Genomic DNA, 25,186 nt, shown 5'->3' with positions numbered 1-25,186 from the left:
TTGCTATTCACAATAGGTTAGAGGTGATACCAATTTTCACAAGTGAGGCCATGATACTGTGGAAAAGACTCATTCAGCTGCTCAAGCATAATGTGTCTTAAATTTAAAGTGTCTCTTTAGGGTCACAAAGGGCAACTCCTGCATCGACTGGATCAGTTAGAGAAGATACACAGGTCAATTAATCATCCAATCAGCTTTCCCGGTTTTATTTTTTTTCTCTCTTTAAAAGCTTAACACCAAAACACGTCAAAGCTATTTTCTACTGACATCTCTACATTAGTAAAATTTCTTCAGTTCTTTTTTTTTTGAAAAGCACAATACAGAAATTCATAAACATTTCACCAGACCCTAAAGTATGATGGCAGCATCTCTAAGCTTCCAGAGGTCTCCACTATGAAATAAGCTGAAGACCAGTGAATTCAGTTTTTTGAACAAATAACTATATAGCACACATTCTTAAATTAAAGTGATCATACACATGGTAGATCGATCTTTGGTTTGGAAATTGAGCAATAATGTTATCTTTGATGGATAAACATATTATTGACTTTATCCCACTGACTTAATTCTAAAAAATAAAGACAAGGTTCCTGCTACATAGTTACGGCCTGTTCACCGTCAAGGAATTTGTAAATTCAATTTTTTTTTAAGGGATTTTGCACAACATCAAGTAAGATTGCAAGTATTTGAAAAATCATTTCAACATTTCAGTAAGGAAGATACAATACATATGAATGTTTATAAGTCAGTCATTTGTATCATAGAAATTTAAGTTATTCAGTAATTTGTATTAAATAATATAGGTAACAAGTTAAATGGAAATTTTAATTAAATATACTGATAAAGTTCATTATGCTAAAAACCCAGTTAAATTAAATGGAGTTTATAATCACAATCTCACAAGAGTCACTGTTCCTTTGTTGTTGAGTTATTCTTTAGTTGTATTTATGAGTTAACTCCTATTTTTATCATGCTTGCAGTTACATTTAAGATATTATACTTTTAATTCAAGATTCTAAGCAAATGTATAATTCTGCCAGACATGATTCCACTGTGCAATACATAAAGGCTTAAAAATCCAAAGCATCTGCAAGTCATGAGGTTCCAACAGCAGAAGTTTGGTCGGGCTAATTAATACTGCTTTTCATTCATAGTTATCACTTAATTTCCTCTGAAGATCCTATCTTCCAACAGATAAGACAACCACATCATATCCTACAAATCTTTCCATTAATATCCAGCTGCATCCATATGCTGCCATTTTTAAAAAAGACGATTCACACAGAACAAAACTAACACTATTCACATATTCCAAATCCCAATGAAGTGGTTCAAATTTATGGAACAAATTTAATATGTGCACAACTAACTGAAAACTCATTTAAATATCTTAACCTGTTCCCGAATTGCAAGAGTAAGTGCATTATTTTATAATTGATGTCGATTATTACAATTCATTCTGGCAGTGATGCTGCTGAAATGGTTCAGAAACTGATGAGGCACACGTGCCTGAGAATGCTATGGCTTAATGCACATTAATTTGTGTGAAAATGAACACTGCTCCAATAGATCAAGGTCAGACCATTAATGCTGGACTATTTCAGAGATGTAACTTTAAAACTGTAAACAGAATAATACAGCTGCTTCCAGAGGGTCCAAAACCTAAATAAAGTGGTGAGTGCTAGAAGGTCTACTGACCTTTTGAGTACAATGGAAATGACCAAAAATGTAAAGTGGCATCTCTCGAATTGTCTGTAGGCTAACTAAGTTGACTGCCAACCTATTTTTTTTTGTTCAACAACAAAAGTTAAAATTCTCCACCAATAAAGGGCTATTGGTGTTTTGACAATTCATCAGCCATTAGGAAGGTATGATAACTGGGCACAGTATAAAATGTGCATATCAATCAGATACAAACACAGTTATAGAGAAATAAGGACTGCAGATGCTGGAGATCAGAGTTGAGAGTGTGTTGCTGGAAAAGCACAGCAGGTTAGATATTATCCGAGGAATCCTGATGAAGGGCTTATGCGTGAAATGTCAATTCTCCTGCTCCTCTGATGCTGCCTGACCTGCTGTGCTTTTCCAGCAACACACTCTCGACAAACAGTTATACTTGATTCTTTTGCCTGTCAGTCATTCAATATGATCATGGCTGATCCTCCATCTCAATGCCAAACACCCACTTTCTCTCTTTATCTTGATGCCTTTAATATGTAAAATAATTATCAATCTCTTTCTTGATCATACTCAATGATTGGCCTCCTATGGTCCTAAATTCCATACGTAAATGAATGAATGCCAAATCTAGTCCACTTTGCTGATCACCCACTGAATTCCTAGAAATGCTGTGCAGCAAGATCAATTAAATCAAAAAAACTTCATATGCATTTCTATAAAAACCTGGCCATGGCAACTCAATCATTAGCTGACTGATAAATAAGTTACTGGAAGAAAATAAAATACTGACACAAAGAATTGCAGCACCATTGGCTATTTTGAATCTGCAGGTCAACACTGTTCCTCAGTAATTACAAAATCTTCATATTTCCAAAATGCATCTTTTGTTTAAAATAACTTGCCCTCTCTAGTGCCCCATTCTCCACTGAATTCACTATTCATTCCCTATATATGTCAGACACTCTGCACATCCACATGTCATCCTATCTCAACATCAGAATGTTATCTCACTTGCTTTTACACACAGCACTGAACCAGACTGAATTAGACTAAATCAGAGACCTCAGATACTAATCTGAATTACAAGATCACATTTTAGCATTCTAAAACAAGGTAATTTGGAGTAAAATAATAGCTAGAATCTATTATAAAAGATACAATAAACTGACATGGATAACAAAGATCTGACTGGGCACAGTCCACATGGATTAGTGAATAGGAAATTGTATTAGATGAAGATGTTACTCTCAAAAATCGATAAAGGATAACTGACAGATGGAGTATACTTGGATTTTCGTTCAGAAGACTTTTAATAATCTCCCACAGGAGACCAGTTAGAAAAACTGAAGTGCGTGGAATGGGAGGTAATGTACTGGCTGTGATTGATGACTTGATAACAGATAGAAAACAGAGGGTAGGAGTAAATGGATCATTCTCACGTTGACAGGCTGTGACTAGTGGGATACTGCAAGGATCCGTACTTGGGGCCCCAGCTGTTCACAATGTACAATGATTTGAAGATGGCGACCAAATATAATACATCCAAATTTGCAGATGATACAAATCCAAGTGTAAATGTGTTGGAAAGATGATGTAAATGTAAAGAAGCTTCAGGGGGATTTGGACAAGATTAGTGGATGGGCAAGAACAGTGCAGATTGAATATAACATTGAAAATAGTGAGGTTATCCACTTTCTGGATTAGTGGTGCTGGAAGAGCACAGCAGTTCAGGCAGTATCTGAGGAGCAGTAAAATCGACGTTTCGGGCAAAAGCCCTTCATCAGGAATACAGGCAGAGAGCCTGAAGGGTGGAGAGATAAGTGAGAGAAGGGTGGGGGTGGGGATAAAGTAGCATAGAGTACAATAGCAGGGGAGGGGATGAAGGTGATAGGTTGGGGGGGGGGGGGGAAAAGAGGGTGGAGTGGATAAGTGGAAAAGAAGATAGGCAGGTAGGACGTCATGGGGACAGTGCTGAGCTGGAATTTGGGAACTGGGGTGAGGTGGGGGAAGGGGAAATGAGGAAACTGTTGAAATCCACATTGATGCCCTGGGGTTGAAGTGTTCTGAGGTGGAAGATGAGGCGTTCTTCCTCCAGGCATCTGGTGGTGAGGGAACGGCGGTGAAGGAGACCGCAAGGACAAGGAGACCTCCATGCCCTCGGCAGAGTGGGAGGGGGAGTTCAAATGTTGGGCGACAGGGCGGTGTGGTTGATTGGTGCAGGTGTCCTGGAGATGTTCCCGAAAGTGCTCTGCTAGGGGGCGTCCAGTCTCCCCAATGTAGAGGAGACCGCATCAGGAGCAACGGATACAATAAATGATATTGGTGGATGTGCAGGTAAAACATTGATGGATGTGGAAGGCTCCTTTAGGGTCTTGGATGGAGGTGAGGGAGGAGGCATGGGCGCAGTTTTGCAATTCCTGCAGTGGCAGGAGAAGGTGCCAGGATGGGAGGGTGGGTTGTAGGGGGGCGTGGACCTGACCAGGTAGTCATGGAGGGAATGGTCTTTGCGGAAGGCGGGGAGGAAAATATATCCTTGGTGGTGGGGTCTGTTTGGAGGTGGCGGAAATGTCGGCGGATGATTTGGTTTACGCGAAGGTTCCCCATCCCTTTCCTGCCTTATCTGCCAATGTAGTTAACTCAGCCACATTAGGGAGATTTAAACAATCCTTGGATAAGCACATGGATGATGATGAGATAGTGTAGGGGGAATGAGCTTTGAATATTTCACAGGTCGGCGCAACATTGAGCCTGTTCTGCGCTGTAATGTTCTAACTTCAGTTTATTGTTAACGCAAAATCTATAGCATTGCATGCTTTTGTTTCAGGGAGAGATCACTTTGTTAAAATCGAAATAAATAAAAATATGATCGCTCACTCTAGTTTTTGTTTGGGATGAAACTTATCTGGCAATAAAATCAGCTGGGTTCGGACATAGCCATAACCTCATCATATTGCACAGCAGGGTTGTAGGACCAACAGGCTGGCTCCTGCTCTTCATATGTATAAACCTCCTCCAAGTTCTTCCAATTCCAATCTCCTTGACATGCTTATCAATTTCTCCAATAACCTATTCAGCTCTTCCCAGATTTATCTTAGCCTTCCCATTAGGCCTGTCATGCCTTCCCTTCCTCCTAGCTGCTACTTATTCGGCTATTTTTGTTTCCTTCTATGCTTACTGATGTTGTTCCTTCTTTCTTCAAATTTATCTCCTGTTTAAAAAACCCAAACTTGATTCCATCCAATTTACATTTGTTTACCATGTGATTTGTATTTTTTCAAAGAAAGGTGTTTCACAATCAAAATAGCCAAGGATCAGATTCCAAGCCCTCGATAGGATTAGGAAGGATAATTTAACATTTGGTTATAAAAATACACTTTGAGTAGGCTTTTACAAGTCAGAACGACAGAGAGCAAGGCTGTCATGGATCTGCAAACTGGTGTAAGTGGGAATGCACAGAAGACTGAACAAAAGGCTTTGAGGAGGATGCTTAAAAAAATAGGTTGGGGTTATCTGAAGGTGGCAGCAAGGATTTTAAATTGAAAATGCTAGGGGAGCAGTGAACAAAGAGTAAGGATAGGAATGATGACTGAGCAGATGTTTGATCCATCTCCTTTTATAGCTTCTCCTTCCGCACAAATTCCTTTGGGTATTCTATTCATGCTTCCTCCTATTCCCCAGTTACATATTGCTATTGAAGAATATGTGCATATACAACTTCCACATGTCAGCTTTTACTGGTTTATTATCATTCCAGACAATTGACTGAAAATATGCTAGCCGTCCAGTGCAACGTCAAGAATGAGCAAGCACCTTCTAAGATTCAGCATCAATAAACTCGGGACACTGTTTAGCTACTGTTAAAATCTCTCTCCTTCCTGCTCAGCTCCTCGCTCAGTTTCAGCCTGGTAATATGCAAGACCAATATGCCATTCTTGGACTAGAATTAAGCTTAATTATCATGTCTATTCACCATAAGAATGCCTACTTCCATTGTCAGAACACATTTGCCTAAATAGTACATCACCCACCGAATTCCCAACTGACTTCAGAACTCTCACTGAATGTATTCAGCACAACTGGTTTGGTTTCTCAATGTTGGTCTTCCAGGTTCTACTGGTTGTAAAAATTCCTCATTATCCACAAGTCTGCCACTTAATACTTTACCCCACATCCCTGTCAACCAACTTCCCAACTCCATTGAAATGATTCAAAATAAAGTTTTGTTTTACAAAATGGAAGTTTCTTAGATTACACTGCCAACATGAATGTTCACCCCTTTTATTCAATTACAGAAGGCAACCTGAAGAACTTCAGCTGAATTTCTCTGGAACAATACACAATAGACGATAGATTTTTCTATCAGTTTGTTTATGCAATAGAGATGAATCAAAGACTTGAGCTTCATGTTAGTTTACGGCTACACCAAGGCCACATTAGCCTCGACATCGTAAACACACTGCTTGATGACAACTCTGCAGTGGAAAGGAAGGTGTGCAGGCACGGTGGCAAGGTAACATAGATACATGTAACATTTGTGTAAAAAGCAGGATCATAATTATAATATAACATGCTTTTTGTGGCAATTGTATGCTGGCAAACACAGAATATATCTAACATATATCAATTACTTTATTAGAAATAAATAAGTGTCCTACAATCTTTGTGGCAATTAGTTCTGTTACAGTAGTGAGATTAAAAATACTGTAACAGGGATGTTTTTGTTAATCAAACTATGAAATGGTGCATCATTAATAAAAACTTTCGCAACTTTCTTTCTGTAAAGTTCAACTTTTCCAGAGATTCAGGGTGTACTGGAACTAGACAACATATTGAAATGGTTATACTAAATGGAAAAGTGGTCCATACAAGGAACCAAAATAGAAGTTTATCTTCAAATCGATAATGTCATCTGATGAGTTTTGCCTTGTTCAGGAATACCCTTGCTGCTCACCAGACTAAAAAAGGCTGAACAGAAACAGATGCTGCCCTGTACACCACTATTCACAATTAACAATTTATTTGGATACACAGTTTTGTTTGGATGAATCTTTTATTCATTCATTCATTCATTCAATGTGGGCTTCACTGCACAAGCCAGCATTTATTGTCTATCCTAATTGCATTTGGATGCTGACTGTACCAGTATCTGAGCCGTCATGAATGATGCTGAACACTGTACAATCATCAACAAACATCACCACTTCTGACCTTAAGACAAAAGGAACTTCAATCATTGATGAAGCAGCTAAAATTCTTTTGATCGAGGACACTATCTCGAGAAACTTCCGTGGTCATGTTGTGGGCTGACGTAACTCACTTAGTGATAGTTAAGATTCTAACCAGCAGTCCTGAGAAAGTCTGTAGCCTTAAAACTTGTCTTTAAACATTTAGACTAAAATGTAATACCGAATTATAGAACACATTTGCTGCACACTAGAAATTAGATAGGACAGACCGGGAGGCTTAAAAAAGGAATGAAGATAAAAACATCTGTGCTCACCAAGTATAACAGGATGCTCTAAGGCAATTAAGAACACTTGCCTTAGCATCAGTGAACCTGTGTATACAGGACACCAAGTGATAACATTCACGGCTGTTTCCTTGTGAAACCAATGAAAGTGTTTGATTCTGACCCTGAAACAAAACTTGTTACTATCAAAAGCCTTGTAATTGACAGTCAGGTCCTGTCAGTTATAATGAATTCTTCTTACCCTTGCAAGTTAGGTAGACAGAGAGAAAAACATCAAGATCCTGACTTGAGAGTTCAAAAGAACACTAGAGAGACTATTTTAGTGCGGAGGTTGCTGAAGCCAGTAGAAAATTAACTCTTCGTGCGAACCTGCTATGGATTGAACTTAATAGCATTCTTTGAGACTTTATGATGATATTGTGTAGCCATTACCGATTATTAAATACAAACTCTGAAAAGGGTAATATTGATGAAGTTTTAACTTACTTGCTGTTCTTGCAGACCACTCTACAGACCTTACAGATTGCCCCAGTGTCATTTCTAAATAATCAGATCTTATTTCTTATTTGAATTTGATCACAACCCTGAAAAGAAAGCATGTTTAATTTGAAGACTAATGAATCAGTTTAAATGCAGCCTGACAGTAACATCTCAGCCTCAGGTACAGAATGATCCAGTGCTTAAAAAGCACGAGTCTGCTCCTAGCTTAGAAATTATTCTAGGCCTAACATCGAAGAGAATCTGACACAATGTGTCAGGAAGCCATTTTATGGTCAAAAGATTCCCCTGCTTGCTAAGAAGCCACTTTGTAAAACAATTGTATCTGACATGTGAGCTGTGCAACGTTACCTTACGAACCCTTCAATTAGCTCAGACTGGTACCTCTTTATGATAGGAGTTTATCTTGCTTGCAGTTGCCTAACTCGGTTAGGTGATGAATGGCTTAGGGCCTGTGGGAGTGATTAGTCAAGCATACGCAGACCTGTCAATTAACTTTTCTTCCTTACTAATTATTGTTTTTCACTGTGTAATTAAGAACATGCAATGTTTTTGTAAACTTTTGTATAAAGGAAGCCACTTTGTATCAGTACATCGGAGTAGCCTGCTGGGCACTTGGAGAGCTGGTACCCTACTCTCCTAAGTTATTAGAACCTGGAGGGTGGGATGGTGGGAGCTGTGGACTTAATGAGGGAGTCACAGAGGGAATGGTCTCTGCGGAATGCTGATAGGGGTGGTTTGAGAAATGCATCTCTACTGGTGGTTTCTGATTGTAGGTGGTAGAAATGGGGGAGGATAAGTTTAGCTTATAGGTATCAGCATTATGTTGTAACAGTGATGCTATTGGTGAATAAAGGGGATGACTAAAATTAAACTAAACTGTAAGAAGTTTTTTATTCCAGACTTGCAAAGTGTACGATCTCCGGGACAAACCAAGAGACAGGCTTACAAGTCTGAGTCGAAAAGGGATTCTCTGGGCCATCTCAAATCTGTACTTTAACAGGCCCTCCCTCCCAAAACTGACCTCCGTGTTTCATAATGGCACAATAGGTCAAATGCTACCTTGACATCAAGGATAGTCATGTTGGCTTCCCCTTTCCAGTTTAGTTCTCCTGTACACATTTGAATCAAGATCGGAATGAGGCCAGGAGCTCAGTAAGCTTGAGAGAACCCAAAATAAGCATCAGTGAACTGGTTATTGTTGAATAAGTGTGGCGTGATGCTTCTGCTGATAAAAGGGCAGACAAGTGATACTTGGCCAGGTTGGATTTGTCCTGTTTTCGTATACAAGACATATTCCACCGAGCAATGTTAGACATTGACTAAGTAGGCACCAATTTTGTAACTATTAAGGATGCAGCTAGTTCTGAAGCACAAGTCTTTAATACTATTACTGGAATGTTGCCAGGGCGATAGCCTTTGGAGTATCCACTGTCTTCAGCCATCTTTAGTTATCCTGTGGAATGAATTCAGTTGGCTAAAGGCCAGCATCTGTCATTCATGGGGACCTCTGGGAGGAGGTAAAAAGAGAGATTGTCCACTGGGCGTTTCTAGCTAAAGACGTTTGTAAAGGTTTCACCATTGTCTGTTCCACAATGTGTTGGACTACCCCATTATTAAGCGTGCAAAAATGGAGCCACCTCCTCCTCCCGTTATTTAAATGTTCACTACAATTCAGAATGTGACAGGACTGTGTAGTTTAGATGTGATCTGTTGGTAGTGGGATTGGCCATGCTAAATTGCTCATTGCATCCAAGAACATACTAGCTACGTGGATTAGCCCTGAGAAATGCAGGGTTACAGGGATGGGTTAGGGAGGTGAATCTAAGTGGGATGCTCTTCGAACGGTTGGTGCAGACTCCGTAGGCTGAATGGCCTCTTTCCATACTAAGGATTCTATCATTCTAATTAAAAGTCTGTTGTCACCAGGGAACCTTTAATATTCTAACAGGGATTAGTTACAATGTTTCAAAATTCCATAAAGATATAACTAAAAACTTCTCAACATCCAAATGAAAGCAAATTTGATTATTATCTATTATTATAGAGTTTGCGACGTACAGCTTGGAAACAGACCCTTCCAACTAACTCATCCGTGCTGACTAGATACCTCAAATTAATCTAGTCCCATTTTCCAGCACTAGGTCCATATCCCTCTAAACCCTTTCTCTTCATATACCCATCCAGATACCTTTTAAATGTTGTAATTGTAACAACTTCCACCACTTGGTCTGGCAGCTCATTCCATACATACACCACCCTCTGCAGGAAAAAGTTGCTGCTTAGGTCCCTTTTATATCTTTTCCCTGTCACCTTAAACCTATGCCCTCTAGTTTTGGACACGCCTACACCAGGGAAAAGACCTTGTCTATTTACCCTATCCATGCTCCTCATGATTTTATAAACCTCTATAAGGTCACCCCTCAGCCTCCGATGCTCCAGGGAGAATAGCCCCAGCCTGTTCATCTGCGCCCTATAGCTCAAATCCTCCAACCCTGACAACATCCTTATAAATCTTTTCTGAATCCTTTCGAGTGTAACAACATCTTTCTGACAGCATGAATACCATAGCTGAATACAGTATTCCAAACGTGGCCTAACAAGTGTCCTGTACAGCCACGACATAACTTCCCAACTCCTATACTCAGTGCTCTGACCAATAAAGGAAAGTGTACCAAATACTTTCTTTATTACCCTGTCTACCTGCTACCCCACTTTCAAAGAACTATGAACCTGCACTCCAAGGTCTCTTCATTCAGCAACACTCTCCAGGACCTTACCATGAAGTGCATAAGCCCTGCCCTGATTGGTCTTTCCAAAATGTAGCACCTCGCATATATTGAGACTAAACTCCATCTGCCGCTCCTAAGTTACATTATCCCACACAACAAAAAGGACATGCAATCAAAGGTTGAAAATTTAACACAAATATGCAAGAAATTCAATATAGCATTTAATATGACCAGTTTATGCCTCAGAATGTTTAGAATTAATTTTCAGGGTATGAGTATCACTGGTAAGACAGACATTTCATTATGCATTCCTAGTTATCGTGGTTGACATGACTGATCGGCTTGCATTTGGCATTTCAGAGAACAGCTAAGAGTCAAAACATATTAATATTGAACTGGAGTCACACACAAGTTGCAGGTTTTCCTCCTAAAAAGAGCTACAATAAACACTTTCTTGCAAATCTAAATATTCCCACTTCCTACTGTCCATCCTCACTGAAACAGATTTGTCTTTTAATTCAGTGAAACATTCAAACAGATTTTTTGGTCTCCTGCTGTGTCTCCTTATTCTAATAACTCAGAAAATGACAGCAGCAATTACACTGCAGGGGTTGGAACACAATTTCAGAGAAAGCCAGTTTCTAATTACTGCCATTAGTTTTCAATATTTGCTGTCCTATCCTGCCAATTAAGGACTTATGCTTTTGTTTTCTGTTTGTGGATGTAGGTGTCACTGACAAGAGTCTGCATTTACTGCCCATGCCAAAGGTGTAATCAAGCTACCTTCTAGTAGAGCTGCTATTCAAGTGGTACAGATACATTCACAGTGCTGGTAGATCAAAAACTCTGTTCATGACAGCATGATGGCTGTATTACCAGATGGACTCCAGTGATTCAAGGAGGTGGCTCATCACCATCTTCTCAAGGGGAAATACTGATGGCAACAAGTGCTGGCCTCTCCAGTGAAGCATGTATTCGGGACTACCTTTTCATTCTCACTCCTTTCGTTGTGGGAGTGGTGTGGTGGGGGGGTGGGAAGATGCAGTTGCATTATAACATTATCTTCTATATTTTTCTGATGCATAGGATATTTTGAAGCAGAATTAGAAGAATTTATCAATTCTTAATAATTCTAAATACATTAAACCTAAAGCTCCAACACACAAGGAAAACATTACAGAATTTAAATGGCAAAATAGATATAAGTGTTTTAAAAAGTAACTGACACACACAAAAAAACCATCACTCTATCTGCACTCCGATGAGGTATCTGCAAAGCGGTAATGTTTTAACCAGGTAGTTATCATCTTTTTTATTGCATCTCAATCTCAGATTTAAATTTACCAATTACAATGACATCCACCACAAAACTACTCACAGAGTAGCTCCTAAACATGTATAGTTTTAAGCTAAAAATTCTACATGTATTTGTAAGTAATTCATCTTCCTTCCTGGGACCAGGGAGACAAATGGTCACCTCAGCCAAAAGGTAATTCCCCACTCTCTTTACAATATCAGCAAAAAGGCTCCTCCAGTTCAGATTCCCCCTTCCAACAGACCTTCAGCTCCAGCCTTTGTCAACTTGTTTGTGTACCACAGCTGCCTGCCTCACCAGTTACTCACTCACTGGCAGTATTTATGAAAACTATGCACTGCTGCTCCAAACACAGGTTATTTCTCTTCCACATGCTGCTGATAGCCTCACTACAAACTTATCAGCAACAAGCATGGGACTGAACCAGCAGCTTCTTACCCTTTCTTTTCAATCTATTCACAAAGACAACTTTCTCCAGTTATTTTGAAGATGTTGGGGATTGATTCACCTGCCACATCTGTCTACTGAGTGTTGTTGCAGTGCATCATGTAATTGGTATGCAGTGCAGCCTTGGTGTGTGCAGGTGCTGGTGGGAATGTAGTTTAAGGTGGTTAATGGGATGTTAAATAAGTAGGACTGCTTTCTCTGAGGAGTAAGCTTCTTGATCACTGTTGGAGCACACTCATCTAGGCAACTGGGGAGCATTTCACCACTCTCCTGGCATGTGCCTTGTGAGAAGACCCTGTGCCTTGTTTTTAATTTTAATGCATGAAACTTCTCCTACTCAGTGAAAAGTAATAAGGCTCTGAATTTTAATACTACTGCAGGCTACCTTGGCTGTAAATTCATTTCATCGTGAAATTGTACAGTTACTTCTAAGTAACAAATTAGTTTGGAGATGGTGTGCAGTTAAATGTATGCAGCATTTCCAATCTCTGCCCTAGAGTCAGTGTTTATAAAAGAGGTCCAGTTACTTTTTTGCTCAACAGTAACCTCAAACTATTGATGGCGCGAGTTTAGCAGTAGTAATGCTGTTGAATGACAAGGAGGAAACACAGTTAAGTAACAAGGAAGGAAATCTATGGGAACTCACATTCTGCTCCTACAATCTTTTGAAATTTAAAAGTTGGCATTTCCTAACCACTGGCTTACGCAATCGCCTTGTCTGCTACAGTGACGATCTTTATTTAAAGCTTTGATCTGGAACCCAGATATCTTAAAACATAATTAAAAAGCTGAACTGTTGATAGCTGTTAAATGGAAAAAAACTGCACACATTCTGTTCCATGGATCTAAACATAATATTTAATGAAGTGAGTATAGGGGGAGAGACAGAGAGCGCACATGTGCGCAAGTGAGGAGGAAGAGGACTGGAAAGGTGGGCATAGGATAAAAGAAGAGACGGGAAATGACAAGAGACAGAAGAGCATTTAGGGTGGGGAAAAATGTTGTAGAGAGTGAAAGTTTAAAATCTAATGTAATTTATACAGTATAACTGAACAAAATGAGAAAATTACAGCACCAGTTAGAATAAATAAATGAAAAATATAGACTGCGTGAAATTTACATATTTTTGAACAATCCTTCACACTCTTGTCTTCAACATTAGGAATTTTACCAAACTGCAAAATAACACTGCCAGTCTTCCAAGCACTGCAGCGCAAGAGTCATTATAAAGTATGAGAACCTCCCACATACAAGGGAACTGCATCCAAGAAAAGGCCATGAATCTAAACTCCATGTGACCAATACATTGCAGATTAGAGATTTTATTCCTTTGTGTTTAACAGCTTGAAAATCTAACTTCTAAACTCCAATTTTTATATTGTCTCATAATTTCAACTCCAACTTAAAGAAACTATTTGTTACCTGTTTAAATCTCGTAAATAAGTATCCCATTTTAATTTGTTTAATTTCTACACATTAAACTCATTTTAATCATTGAAAAATGATAGGGATCCCTATTTTTAAAACAGCTTAGACTACAGCCCATTGGCTGCAAATTTATTTGATCACTAAATCACACATTTCATTGCAGCTCCTGAATAACAAAATGTTTTGAAGCTGGTGTGCAGTTATAAAACAAAACCAGTTATTAGGAAAGCAAATGGTATTTCATGGCAAAATGTTGAGGTGTAATTTGTAATGTGCACTATGCCAATCACGTAAAAAGGTTAGTGCATTAGCTATGACCACAATATACATGAAGGATTGGACTGAGGCACTTTTGGAGTTGCTAAGGTGTAGAAGATAAATCATTCCACTGTAGCTGGTCTTTATGTTTTTAAATACTGAAATAAAGAATACCTTCACTTAGTCTTTCAAATGGTTTCTGCAACTAATCATTAGCCAGAGATGAATATTTTCAAAGCTGGAAATATTGTTATTCTTGCATTCTACTGGCACCAGTCTACTAAAAGCTCAGATGGAGCTCTAGTCATTTTTTTCCTTCTATGAAAGTATATGCTGACTTTAAGAAAGCAATTTTTAAATACATGCTGTTATTCTTCAAAAAAAAATCTCTTTCTGAATAGTACATTCCACACCAGCAGGGTATGCCAAAGCCAGTGAAACATTTTTGAAGTATAGTTATCGTTGTTTTGTAGCCAATCTGTGCACAGCGAGATCCATGAACAATTGTTATTATACATTTACTCCTCATCTACATTTAAACATCAGTTTATTTTAAACTATTCATTGACTGCACAATGGTGTACAATCCATGGTAATGGAAAGATTGCACAATGTAGTATAAATGATGCAGCAAAGTTAAATGCTTTGGCTGTTACGATCAGAGTGGTCAACAATTAAGGTGCAACATAAAGAATAAAGTTCAAGAATTTGGAGAGATTGGAAACTGATTACGATAGGTGAATGAGGTATTGCTTATGCTTCTAACACTTGTAGTGAGGCATTTTGCGGGTAAATATTTAATTTAATCTATGTCTAACAAACCAGGTGGCAATGGCTTGCATAAGTGGTCTGTTGCAACAGCAGTAGGTGGGAGGTTGTACACAAAACATTGACAGTTTGGATGCCACATCTGCAGTGCCTGCATTGCAAGAAACTTCAGCTCAGTTGTTGTGCTGGAATCCAAGGAGCAGACATTGCAAAGCACAAATGGAGGATACCATGCCTCCCCATCCCACCCCCAACCACCCCAATTTTATGAAAAAGATGTCTATTGTTGCCTGTGTAAATGAAGGCAAAATCTGCAGGATAAACAAAAAAACTGACAATGGCATGTTAGTGCAGAACAATATCAGGTGAGGAAGTGGTAGTGGTGACCAGAAGTGAAAAAGAAGCTTGTAGTGAGAAGACCATTCAGTCAGGGGAATACTTACCATACTCTACAGATACAAATATAATGCCTAAGGCAATACTCCCTCTAATATTTTCTACCACTATGCAGAACTCAAAGTGTGGCAATATCTTCTAGAAGTTGAAGCCATACATTGGATGCCAATTGGTGCTCTCTTCACAGTGGCTATGCAGATGCATAACTTAAAGAGAATGATGGTCCAAGGTTGTGTTGTTTGGCAGATGCCAGTTAAGGACATCTGTGCAACATAAGAAGATGGCGCACTCTGGTAGTTTAAATACAAATAAATTATTCTCAAATGAACAGTGTTACCAACCATTCTAATGTATGAAGGTTCTAAGCTCATTAGGACAGTTTCAAATATTAAGTCTAACTCTGCAGGTGCAGTTAATTGCATACTTGTCAGTTTTAACTGTTGATGTGCTATGGTCAAAGATCGAAAAACTCAATTCTACTTACCAATTTCCCCAACATATTTCCACAGCATGAAGTCTTCACTTCATAAACAAAGAAAATATTTAAATGCTAGTGGAATTAGGTACAAGGATTACTTCCATACTGCCATAACAGATCGGCAGATCATAGTCTTGGCACTGTGAGCATTTGATTTAAATATCACTAGTCTCAGCCTAGTCAAATTTTGGGCAGTCTTTCCTACTTTTTAAATAATCTACATGACTGTTTCCTGATCGCCATTCAAATTTAGTCTGGTATGTCACGTGCACGGATGAAACAGTTTATAACCTGTTTTAAATAGCAACCTGGATATTTAATTTCTGGCACATTATTTATTCCATATTATTGTAACATAATAAGAGCATATGTGCTTAAATGGAAGTACAGAAACATTGTGGGAACCCTTTTGGCCTGCTTTCAAAACTGGTATTTGCTAAACCAGTCAGCAGATGTGGAAATCCTTCCTAACTACCACTTAGCTTTGTCATATATTATGTCCATAAACATTTTTGTCCAGTGGGTTACTTGCGTGTTACCATTCAACCCCAATTTGCAATCTGTTTTACCATCAATCCAACAGGCTGCGCTCAATTATTTTAACACATGGAAAATTCAAGTTTCCACGTACATCCAGAATCAAGCCCAAAACTCTTGAATCCTGACTATGTTTTAAAAGTAGTTTTAAACAGCTTTATAGAAATATAAATAATACTGGCCTTGGGTGAGAGTGCCCTCTTTAATCTCAGGGTTAAAGAGAGCTGACTGCAAATTTGTGGGAATATTACAGTTAAAACGAGGCACCATGTTAAGGCACCATATAGAAGTAGTCATGGCTGAATATGCAAAATCAAAATACTGTGGATGTATATCCAAACTAAAAGAAAGGGAATATGCTGGAAAAACCCAGTAGGTCTGGCAGCGTCATTGGGATATGGTTGCCCATAAAATATTAAAACGGAAACAGTGATCTGTAATCCTGGTTGAAAGAATGCAGGTAAAATAATTCTACTAATCCAGTACCAGCCAGGATGACAATGATTGTCACTCTCTGTGGAATTGTTTGTTATACTGTAATGGTTGACATGAATATTAGGTATCTGCACAGAAATCATGAAGATCATTTAGATCATTCATTGATTCAAAGTACTAATGTGAAACAACTGTGGCATTCCGAGTGGGAAAAAATATTGAAAATAACTCTGCTAGTTCAATTAACTGATGAAAATACAGTGGACAAAGGTACCCTAACAACTGAAGTTGCCCAGTGATAGCTCGAAACCAAGGGCATTTATTGGATTGCTCCACTAAGATTAACAACTTAGCATAATTATACTCACTAAAGAGCAGTGACAAACAGATCAAATCCCAACAGCCATAATTATACAGAATGGAACATTACATAGAGAAACAATAAATCATTGGTGCGGCATTATAGAAAGGAAACTGCAGTATGCAGACGATTTGGCTGTAACTACCAGATCAATCGAACCATTTCCTCACCTGTAACTGGAGGCGGCTGACCAATGACAGGTGGTAAATCCAGCGAGCTGTCAGACAACACATGCTTCAAATCACCACCAACCTCAGCCGACTTCATGTCAAACTGACCGGATAAGGCATCTTCTGAGTCCTCTTTACCAATACTACTCCCACCAATTGAAGGAAGGTCCAAAGATTTCACTGAGGCAGAGTCTTCTTTTGCCTGTTTAAAAGCAGAGAGTTTATCTACGAAAGCCTTGTCCGAGGTGCTGAATGCAAGGGACAGCTTGGTAACTGGGAAGTCATCCTCATTCTTTTCTTGGGAAAGGGAGGAATTGTCTTTTTGTTCCTCAAAGCCCATTATGGACCCTTCCTCAGGTATCTGTTTAAAGACATCATATTTGTCTACAGCAGTGGTTGAAGGTTGTTGTCCACCTTCTGCTGTGCCAAGTGAGGCATCAAAAGATGCTGTGAAGCCATCATTCTTCTCCTGCCTGAAAACACTATATTTATCATTTGACTTTTGTTCAGAGGATCCAGTGGTGTTGGAGCTGCCAAAAGCTATAAAATCTGCAAATTCATCCTGACCCCATCCCCCACCTGAAGTACTGCTGGCTGCTACACCAAAAAGACTGAAGTCCCCAAAGTCATCAGTTCCACCAGCAGTTTTGCTACTGGCTGTGGAAAAAGTACCAGATGATAGTGATGACAATGAAGATGTAACACATACAGATGAGGAAATGGATGATGTCACAAAAACTGGTGGAAATGACATAGAACTGCTCTCTCCAGTATTACTGACAGAGGTAAAAAGGTCCGTGAGATTGAAAGAGTCTTTAGGCTGTGTTACTGGTTGCAGTTGAGGTTGAAGATATGGCACCGAAGGAAATGTCGTTGAGAACGTCTTTGCTTGCTCTGATGAATCTACTGGTGAAATGCTGTCTGCAGTTTTGAAGTCTGTGAATCCATCATCATTTCCTGGTGATTTGAATTCTGCAAAGCCCTCCCCTGCAAACATACATCTTTTCAGTGACAAAATATCAGCAGTTAAGAATAGAATTCTATGTTTCACTTTTCACAGCACACAAACACAAGCATTTTCAAATTAGTAACTACGACCAAAGCACCAACCCATACCAAGCATGCACTGCCAAGTAAAACCCTGCATTGAACATACCACCATTTAATTTTTCATTGTAGGGAAGAGGGATGATCAACGAACCAAATTTAAATACCCAACCGGCCCAAATGTGGGCCATTATGCAAATCTGGAAAAAAGAAAGTGAGAATTTTAACCCAGCTTTGATGGACGAATGGTCTGGATATTTCCCATTGTGCATGCGTGGCAGCATTCTGCTAAGTATCTATTGAGCCCACCCGTACTGTCTGGTTCTGCTTATGTGACAGCACAGTGGCAAACATTAGAACCCACTTTTGTCTTTTTATGGAAAACATTGTGTTATTTAATTCTGTTTGAAATTTTAATTTTGCTACCTGGAGTTATTTCAGTGACTAAAAGGATCTTGTAGGGACTGAGGAAATGAGCTTACTACTTCTTAATACAGTACTTGAAATTAACTATCAGCTTTTCCGGCCCAGGCAATTGGCTTTCAATCCCTACTTCTGCTTCCAGACCAAATCCCACGACCAATGTGAGAGAATAATTATACTTTTAAATTCTGAATGAACCTATTTGGAGACCACATTAAGTGATGGAAAACAAAATTTAAAAAACAATGTTGCATTGTTCCCCACACCCCCCTCCGTAAGGTACTGCTTTCACGAAATGGACATTGAGTACCAGACCTCAACACTATCAGATAATGAAAGGAACTACAACTATTCATTCATCATTCAAATGAGTTTTCCCAGCAGGGAATCAATTTATAGGGACACTAACTGACTTTGTCCTCCTGAACTGTGGGAGATTGAAGCTAATTGTAGCCACACGGTGCCACTGTGGCTCAGCACAAAGCAAAGATCAAACCTTTGATATATCTGATCTCTTTGCCTCAGTCTTTCAACTGGGAAGGCTGCCAAGCTATTTGGGAAGCTGCAGCTACATATTTTCAATGGGTAATCATCAACAAAAATGCACATGCTCTCTTAAATAAAAATGGGGGTGAGAAACAATAGAAAAACTCTCCTTTAAGATTGCAAATCTTCAGAATCTCATTTTTGCTGAAAACATATAGCACTTCATCTCAATGTTTGAATTTTTGCGAAGTTGCAATGGTCAAAGTTTTTCACTTTGTGTGAAGAAATAAAAAATAAAATTAACAAAATGATCATAACCCAGATTTAACTCATCTAAATTTCCAGATCCTTCTTCAAAAGAATAGTATCATAATGCTTTCTGCTTTTCTTGTTCCACTAGAGTAATAGTTTTCTAGTGGAAGTAACTGGCATGACCACAGCGCTTCATGACCTGAACCAAAGTAAATATTTCTTCCCTACTCCAAAACTGCACTCCATCTTATCTCCCTTTTACAGTTGGGGATAAGGCAACCTGTCCACAGTGACAGTGATAACGTGACAGTGCAACTCTGTCAGCAGTGTGGATGATATGACAGTAACTCAGGAAAACCGACACGTATCGAGTTTTGGCTTTTTCCGCATGGGAACGCCTTTGCAGTGCAGTTTTTCTTTCCCTTCCCTATAAGGAATCCAACATCAGAAGAGTGGCCAGAAACTATTTTCTTGTATTTTATTGTTTAAATATGAATATCCTGTTCTATCCCACCTCAACTTATTTTTTTAAAATTGCATATTAAACAAAGGAAGAAAAAAGAAAATAACACACTATAAAGATTTAAACAATTCAAATATTTTAACTGTAATAACTGAATTGAACATACAAGCAAAAACATACATAAAATGTAAATAATTTTGCTCATCATCTAGACATCTAAGCACTACTGGCACACAGTACCAATTCTTAAAACTCATTTTCACTTGTGTTACTCTTTTGCAGCTGGTAACTGCGATAATTCATCAGAAAACAATGAAGTGGAAGGCTGGGATAAAGAGGAAGTTGAATGTGAGCATAGTTATTGCTCAAAATAATATTCCATATCTTGATCAAAAAACACATTGCCAGAAGGCAGTTGGGGGTGTCATGAAAAATGGGTTGTAGTGCTTCCACGCGCACACTTTTAATCACATTTCGTCATAGTGCCCCATTATAACTACTGATTAGTGTTTAATTGCTGTACAGAGAATATCCTGACTTCTCGTCACCATTAATTGCCAAGGGTGGTTGTAATTCTGAGCTGACGAAAATAAACTTTGAGATGCAAAGTTTCAGGAAAACATTACTAATGATGTAAATTGCAGAGTAATCAGCAAGTCTATACAAGTTAAATATGTGATCAATTGCACTTCTTTGGGTAGCATGAGGCCTCTCATACAAGGAATCCAAGTACTTTACTGACCACTGTTACTGTATGCATGATTGGCTCCAAACTACTGTAAATCTACTCACCTGAGGATTTATTCTCTGCGCTCGGGCCAAGTTCACGAAAAACACTATATTTGTCACCAAAATCTAAATGAAAATTTAAACCATGTCACAATAGATTCAAGTAGATTGTATCTTTTCACCTTATTGCATTAACAATGATGCATTGAAGTAATAACTCAGTGCGTAATATTTTCTTAACTAAAATATTACAAACTCAAAATAATTGAAATGACAGTTTATAATACAGCGTTAATCTGAAAAGTTCACACTTTTGCCACCTCAAAATATCTTAGAAAACGGTGTTGCATGGTTATGTCATGGAGGCAGCTGATATTGGTAACAAATAATAGATGCCTGAAAGGTAAACTGCTCCATCATCTCCCCAGCTTGAGGATTGAACATGTGTAAACCAGAAAGAAACATATAAAGCCACCACAGACATCTCCTTACTAGAGAGGCATCTGGGACATTGGGAGTCTCAATCTTGGCTCGATTTGCATTTTCGTGTCCAAATTAATGTCACGATTCCATGGGGACAGCTGTGAACCAGAATAATCAAATTTCCCAACAACCAAATGAAGAAATGACCAACAAGATTTCATTTTGTGCACCTTAAACACAAAACAGAACCAATGCAAACTAGATGCGAACCAACAGGCAAATGATAGTTCAAACAAAAATGGGAAATTTAATTCTAAATAGTTGCAACAACAAAGATGCAGTTTAACCAACCACAATAACTTGCAAAGTTAAAAATCACAACAACAGGTTATAGTCCAACAAGTTTAATTGGAAGCACACTAGCTTTCGGAGCGCCGCTCCTTCATCAGGTGACATCCAATTAAATCTGTTGGACTATAACCTAGTGTTGTGTGATTTTTAACTTTAGTACATCCCAGTCCAACATTGGCATCTCCAAATAATGACAATAATTTGCAGCACTCCATTCAGACATGTGGTACTGTGCAGCCCCACAATTCCATAATGTTTGTATTTATTTGTGCTGGATATGTCAGGAATCCTATCCCCCAACTGCTTGCACCTCCATGTTTCATGGGTATGATCATCAACAAGGCACTCTTATGAACCCTCTTCCCTCAGGTCACTACTGTCCTAATATGTGGCTCACCAGATTTACTTTCAACTAATCAATTAATAACATTGCAGCTCACAGTTTGGACCGCTGGTAAAACATGTAATTCTTCAGTATTTTCCAGCTTTTCACATAACATTGTACATTTTAGATCAGTTTGCACAGGTCAAGATTTTATTTAAAAAAAACACAAAACTTAGTACAATATCAAGTTTGGTCAAAGATATGTGGTGGAAAAACAAACAAGTAAATAATTACTTCTTGTTCAAACTTGTAATGACTGAAAAGATTGTTCTGACTGTTCTATTTAATTAGTTTGAAATATGAAATTAGAAGTACTAAGCAAATAACATTACAAAACATTTTTTTTTCGAAAATGTGATGCATATTTTAACTTAATTCAATCTTCCATATTATAAAAGAATTGGATGGGTGCATATTGCCTTTCTTAAGCACACAACCATCGTAATCCAGGGAAGAATTCCATTCATTACAATTTTAAATACAGAGGAACCTCGATTATCTGAAGAACACGGGAAGGGGGTATTTCGTTCGGATAATCGCTTGCCAGATAATTGAATGCCCGGTAACAGTTTAGCCAGGCATCGGGACCATGTGATCTTGTTCAGATAAGCGAGATCCCTCTGTATTCAACTTTAAAACGAAATAATAGACGAGAGAATACTCTACCTGAAAATGAAGAACTTTCTGCAGGCTTGTCTTCTGTCAAGTCCTTAAAGACAGCATATTTGTCCACTGAAGAAGGTGCAGAAGTTCCTGAAATTGGAGTCAGTAATGTATGTGTGCTGAAAGAGAGAATTGAAATAATTTTGTGAATAACTCAAGCATCACTGTTTATTAAAGTAAATGGAAGAACTTCCAGTAACTTTTTTTTCCCAAAATTATAATTATGAGATTCGTGATACAAACAAAACAAAAAAAAAGCTCTCCCTACTTTTGGTCAATTGTGTAAGTGGGATTAGAGACTGCATACCCTAAGTATCCCATTACTTCTTAAAAGAATTCAGCACCTCAAAAGGAAAACATTTACTTTGCTGCCCTTGGAAGGAAAAGAAGTGAAATCCCAAATGAAAACACAAGTCTCTAAATTACTTCTCAGCAAAAAAGGGAAAAATAAAATCAATGGGTCAAAGTGCTTATGTCAGAATGAGGAGCAGCTAATTAGCAATACCATATCAAAAGTAAGGGAAAATGGTGTAAGTCAAACCAAATATAAAATATGTAATAATGAATGGTTTCAGTTTTCACTTTATATCTTTGATGGAGGAAAATGTTTACCACAGTTACAATGGCTCACTTCTTAAATTAAGAAGCAAAAAGAATAACTTAAAGTTCTCCCTTCATGTTGTGCACATTACATAGCATTTCTTTAAAACTTCATTACATATAATATCGTTTGTTTACTTATGATTTCATACTAATTCTAGAGAGACAGCATTTCACAAATCCTCAGATTGCATGTTATCTCTTTTTCCACAGCTCATGCAGCTCTGCGTAGTTATAGAGTCATAGAGTCAGAGATGTACAGCATGGAAACAGACCCTCTGGTCCAACCCGTCCAGATATCCCAACCCAATCTGGTCACACGTACCAGCACCTGGCCCATATCCCTCCAAACCCTTCCTATTCATATACCCAGCCAAATGCCTCTTAAATGTTGCAATTGTACCAGCCTCCACCACTTCCTCTGGCAGCTCATTCCATACACGTACCACCCTCTGAGTGAAAAAGTTTCTTTTATATCTTTCCCCTTTCACCTTAAACCGACGCCCTCTAGTTCTGGACTCCCCGACCCCAGGGAAAAGGCTTTGTCTTTTTATCCTATCCAGGCCTCTCATGATTTTGTAAACCACTAAGGTCACCTCTCAACCTCCTACACTCCAGGGAAAATAGCCCCAGCCTGTTCAGCCTCTCCCTATAGCTCAAATCCTCCAACCCTGGCAACATCCTTGTAAATCTTTTCTGAACCTTTTCAAGTTTCACAACATCTTTCCAATAGGAAGGAGACCAGAATTGCACGCAATATTCCAACAGTGGCCTAACCAATGTCTTGTACAGCTGCAATATGATCTCCCAACTCCTGTACTCAATACTCTATCCAATAAAAGAAAGCAAACCAAACACCTTCTTCACTATCCTATCTACCTGTGACTCCACTTTCAAGGAGCTATGAACCTGCACTCCAAGGTCTCTTTGTTCAGCAACACTCCCTAGGACCTTATCATTAAGTGTGTAAGTCCTGCTAAGATTTGCTTTCCCAAAATGCAGCACCTCACATTTATGTGAATTAAACTCCATCTGCCACTTCTCAGCCCATTGGCCCATCTGGTCAAGGTCCTATTGTAATCTGAGGTAGCCCTCCTCGCTGTCCACTACACCTCCAATTTTGGTGTCATCTGCAAACTTACTAACTGTACCTCGTATGCTAGCATCCAAATCATTTATGTAAATGACAAAAAGTAGTGGACTCAGCACCGATCCTTGTGGCACTCCACTGGTCACAGGCCTCCAGTCTGAAAAACAATCCTTCACCATCACCTCTTCTACCTTTGAGCCAGTTCTGTATCCAAATGGCTATTCTCCCTGTATTCCTTGAGATCTAACCTTGCTAACGAGTCTCCCACGTGGAACCTTGTTGAAAGTCTTACTGAAGTCCATATAAATCACATCTACTGCTCTGCCCTCAATCCTCTTTGTTACTTCTTCAAAAAACTCAAATCAAGTTTGTGAGACATGATTTCCCACACACAAAGCCATGTTGACTATCCCGAATCAGTCCTTGCCTTTCTAAATACATGTACATCTTGTCCCTCAGGATTCCCTCCAACAACTTGCCCACCACCAATGTCAAGCTCACTGGCCCATAGTTCCCTGGCTTTTCCTTACCACCCTTCATAAACAGTGGCACCACATTAGCCAACCTCCAGTCTTCCGGCACCTCACCTGTGACTATCGATGATACAAATATCTCAGCAACAGGCCCAGCAATCACTTCCCTAGCTTCCCGCAGAGTTCCAGGATACACCTGATCAGGTGCTGGGGATTTATCCACCTTTATGCATTTCAAGACATCCAGCACTTCCTCCTCTGTGATATGGACATTTTGCAAGGTGTCACCATCTATTTCCCTACATTCTATACCTTCCATATCCTTTTCCACAGTAAATACTGACGTAAATTACTCGTTTACTATTTCCCCCATTTTCAGTGGCTCCACACAAAGGTCGCCTTGCTGATCTTTGAGGGGCCCTATCCTCTCCCTAGTTATCCTTTTGTCCTGTATGTATTTGTAAAATACCTTTGGATTCTCCTTAATTCTATTTGCCAAAGCTATTTCATGTCCCCTTTTTGCCCTCCTGATCTCCCTCTTAAGTATACTCCTACTGCCTTTATACTCTAAGGATTCATTCGGTCTGTCCTGTCTATACCTTACAAATACTTCCTTCCTTTTCTTAACCAAACCCTCAAATTCTTTAGCCATCCAGCATTCCCTATACCTACAACTGGGAATATACTGTCTCTGGACTCTCGTTATCTCATTTCTGAAAGCTTCCCATTTTCCAGCCGTCCCTTTATTTGCAAACATCTGCCCCAATCAGCTTTTAAAAGTTCTTGCCTAATACCGTGAAAATTGGCCTTTCTCCAGTTAAGAACTTC

The 25,186-nt window shown here is 38.9% G+C and overlaps 1 protein-coding gene across 5 annotated transcripts in view; it reads right to left on the bottom strand.

The window, feature by feature from the left end:
- synrg (synergin, gamma) overlaps nt 1–25,186 on the bottom strand; it is a 121,929-nt gene that overhangs the window by 48,468 nt on the left and 48,275 nt on the right. For all 5 annotated transcript variants that reach the window (XM_060848019.1, XM_060848020.1, XM_060848022.1 and 2 more), the window contains 3 exons: nt 22,199–22,314; nt 20,437–20,499; nt 16,974–17,960 (listed from right to left, as the gene is read on the bottom strand). In XM_060848019.1, the coding sequence (XP_060704002.1) occupies nt 16,974–17,960; nt 20,437–20,499; nt 22,199–22,314 (1,166 nt within the window). The remainder of the gene's footprint in view (nt 1–16,973; nt 17,961–20,436; nt 20,500–22,198; nt 22,315–25,186) is intronic.

This window comes from Hemiscyllium ocellatum, chromosome 31, assembly GCF_020745735.1.
Source record: "Hemiscyllium ocellatum isolate sHemOce1 chromosome 31, sHemOce1.pat.X.cur, whole genome shotgun sequence".
Lineage (NCBI taxonomy): Eukaryota > Metazoa > Chordata > Chondrichthyes > Orectolobiformes > Hemiscylliidae > Hemiscyllium > Hemiscyllium ocellatum.
The sequence above is the reverse complement of the archived record's forward strand: the minus strand, read 5'-3'. Positions and strand labels throughout refer to the sequence as shown.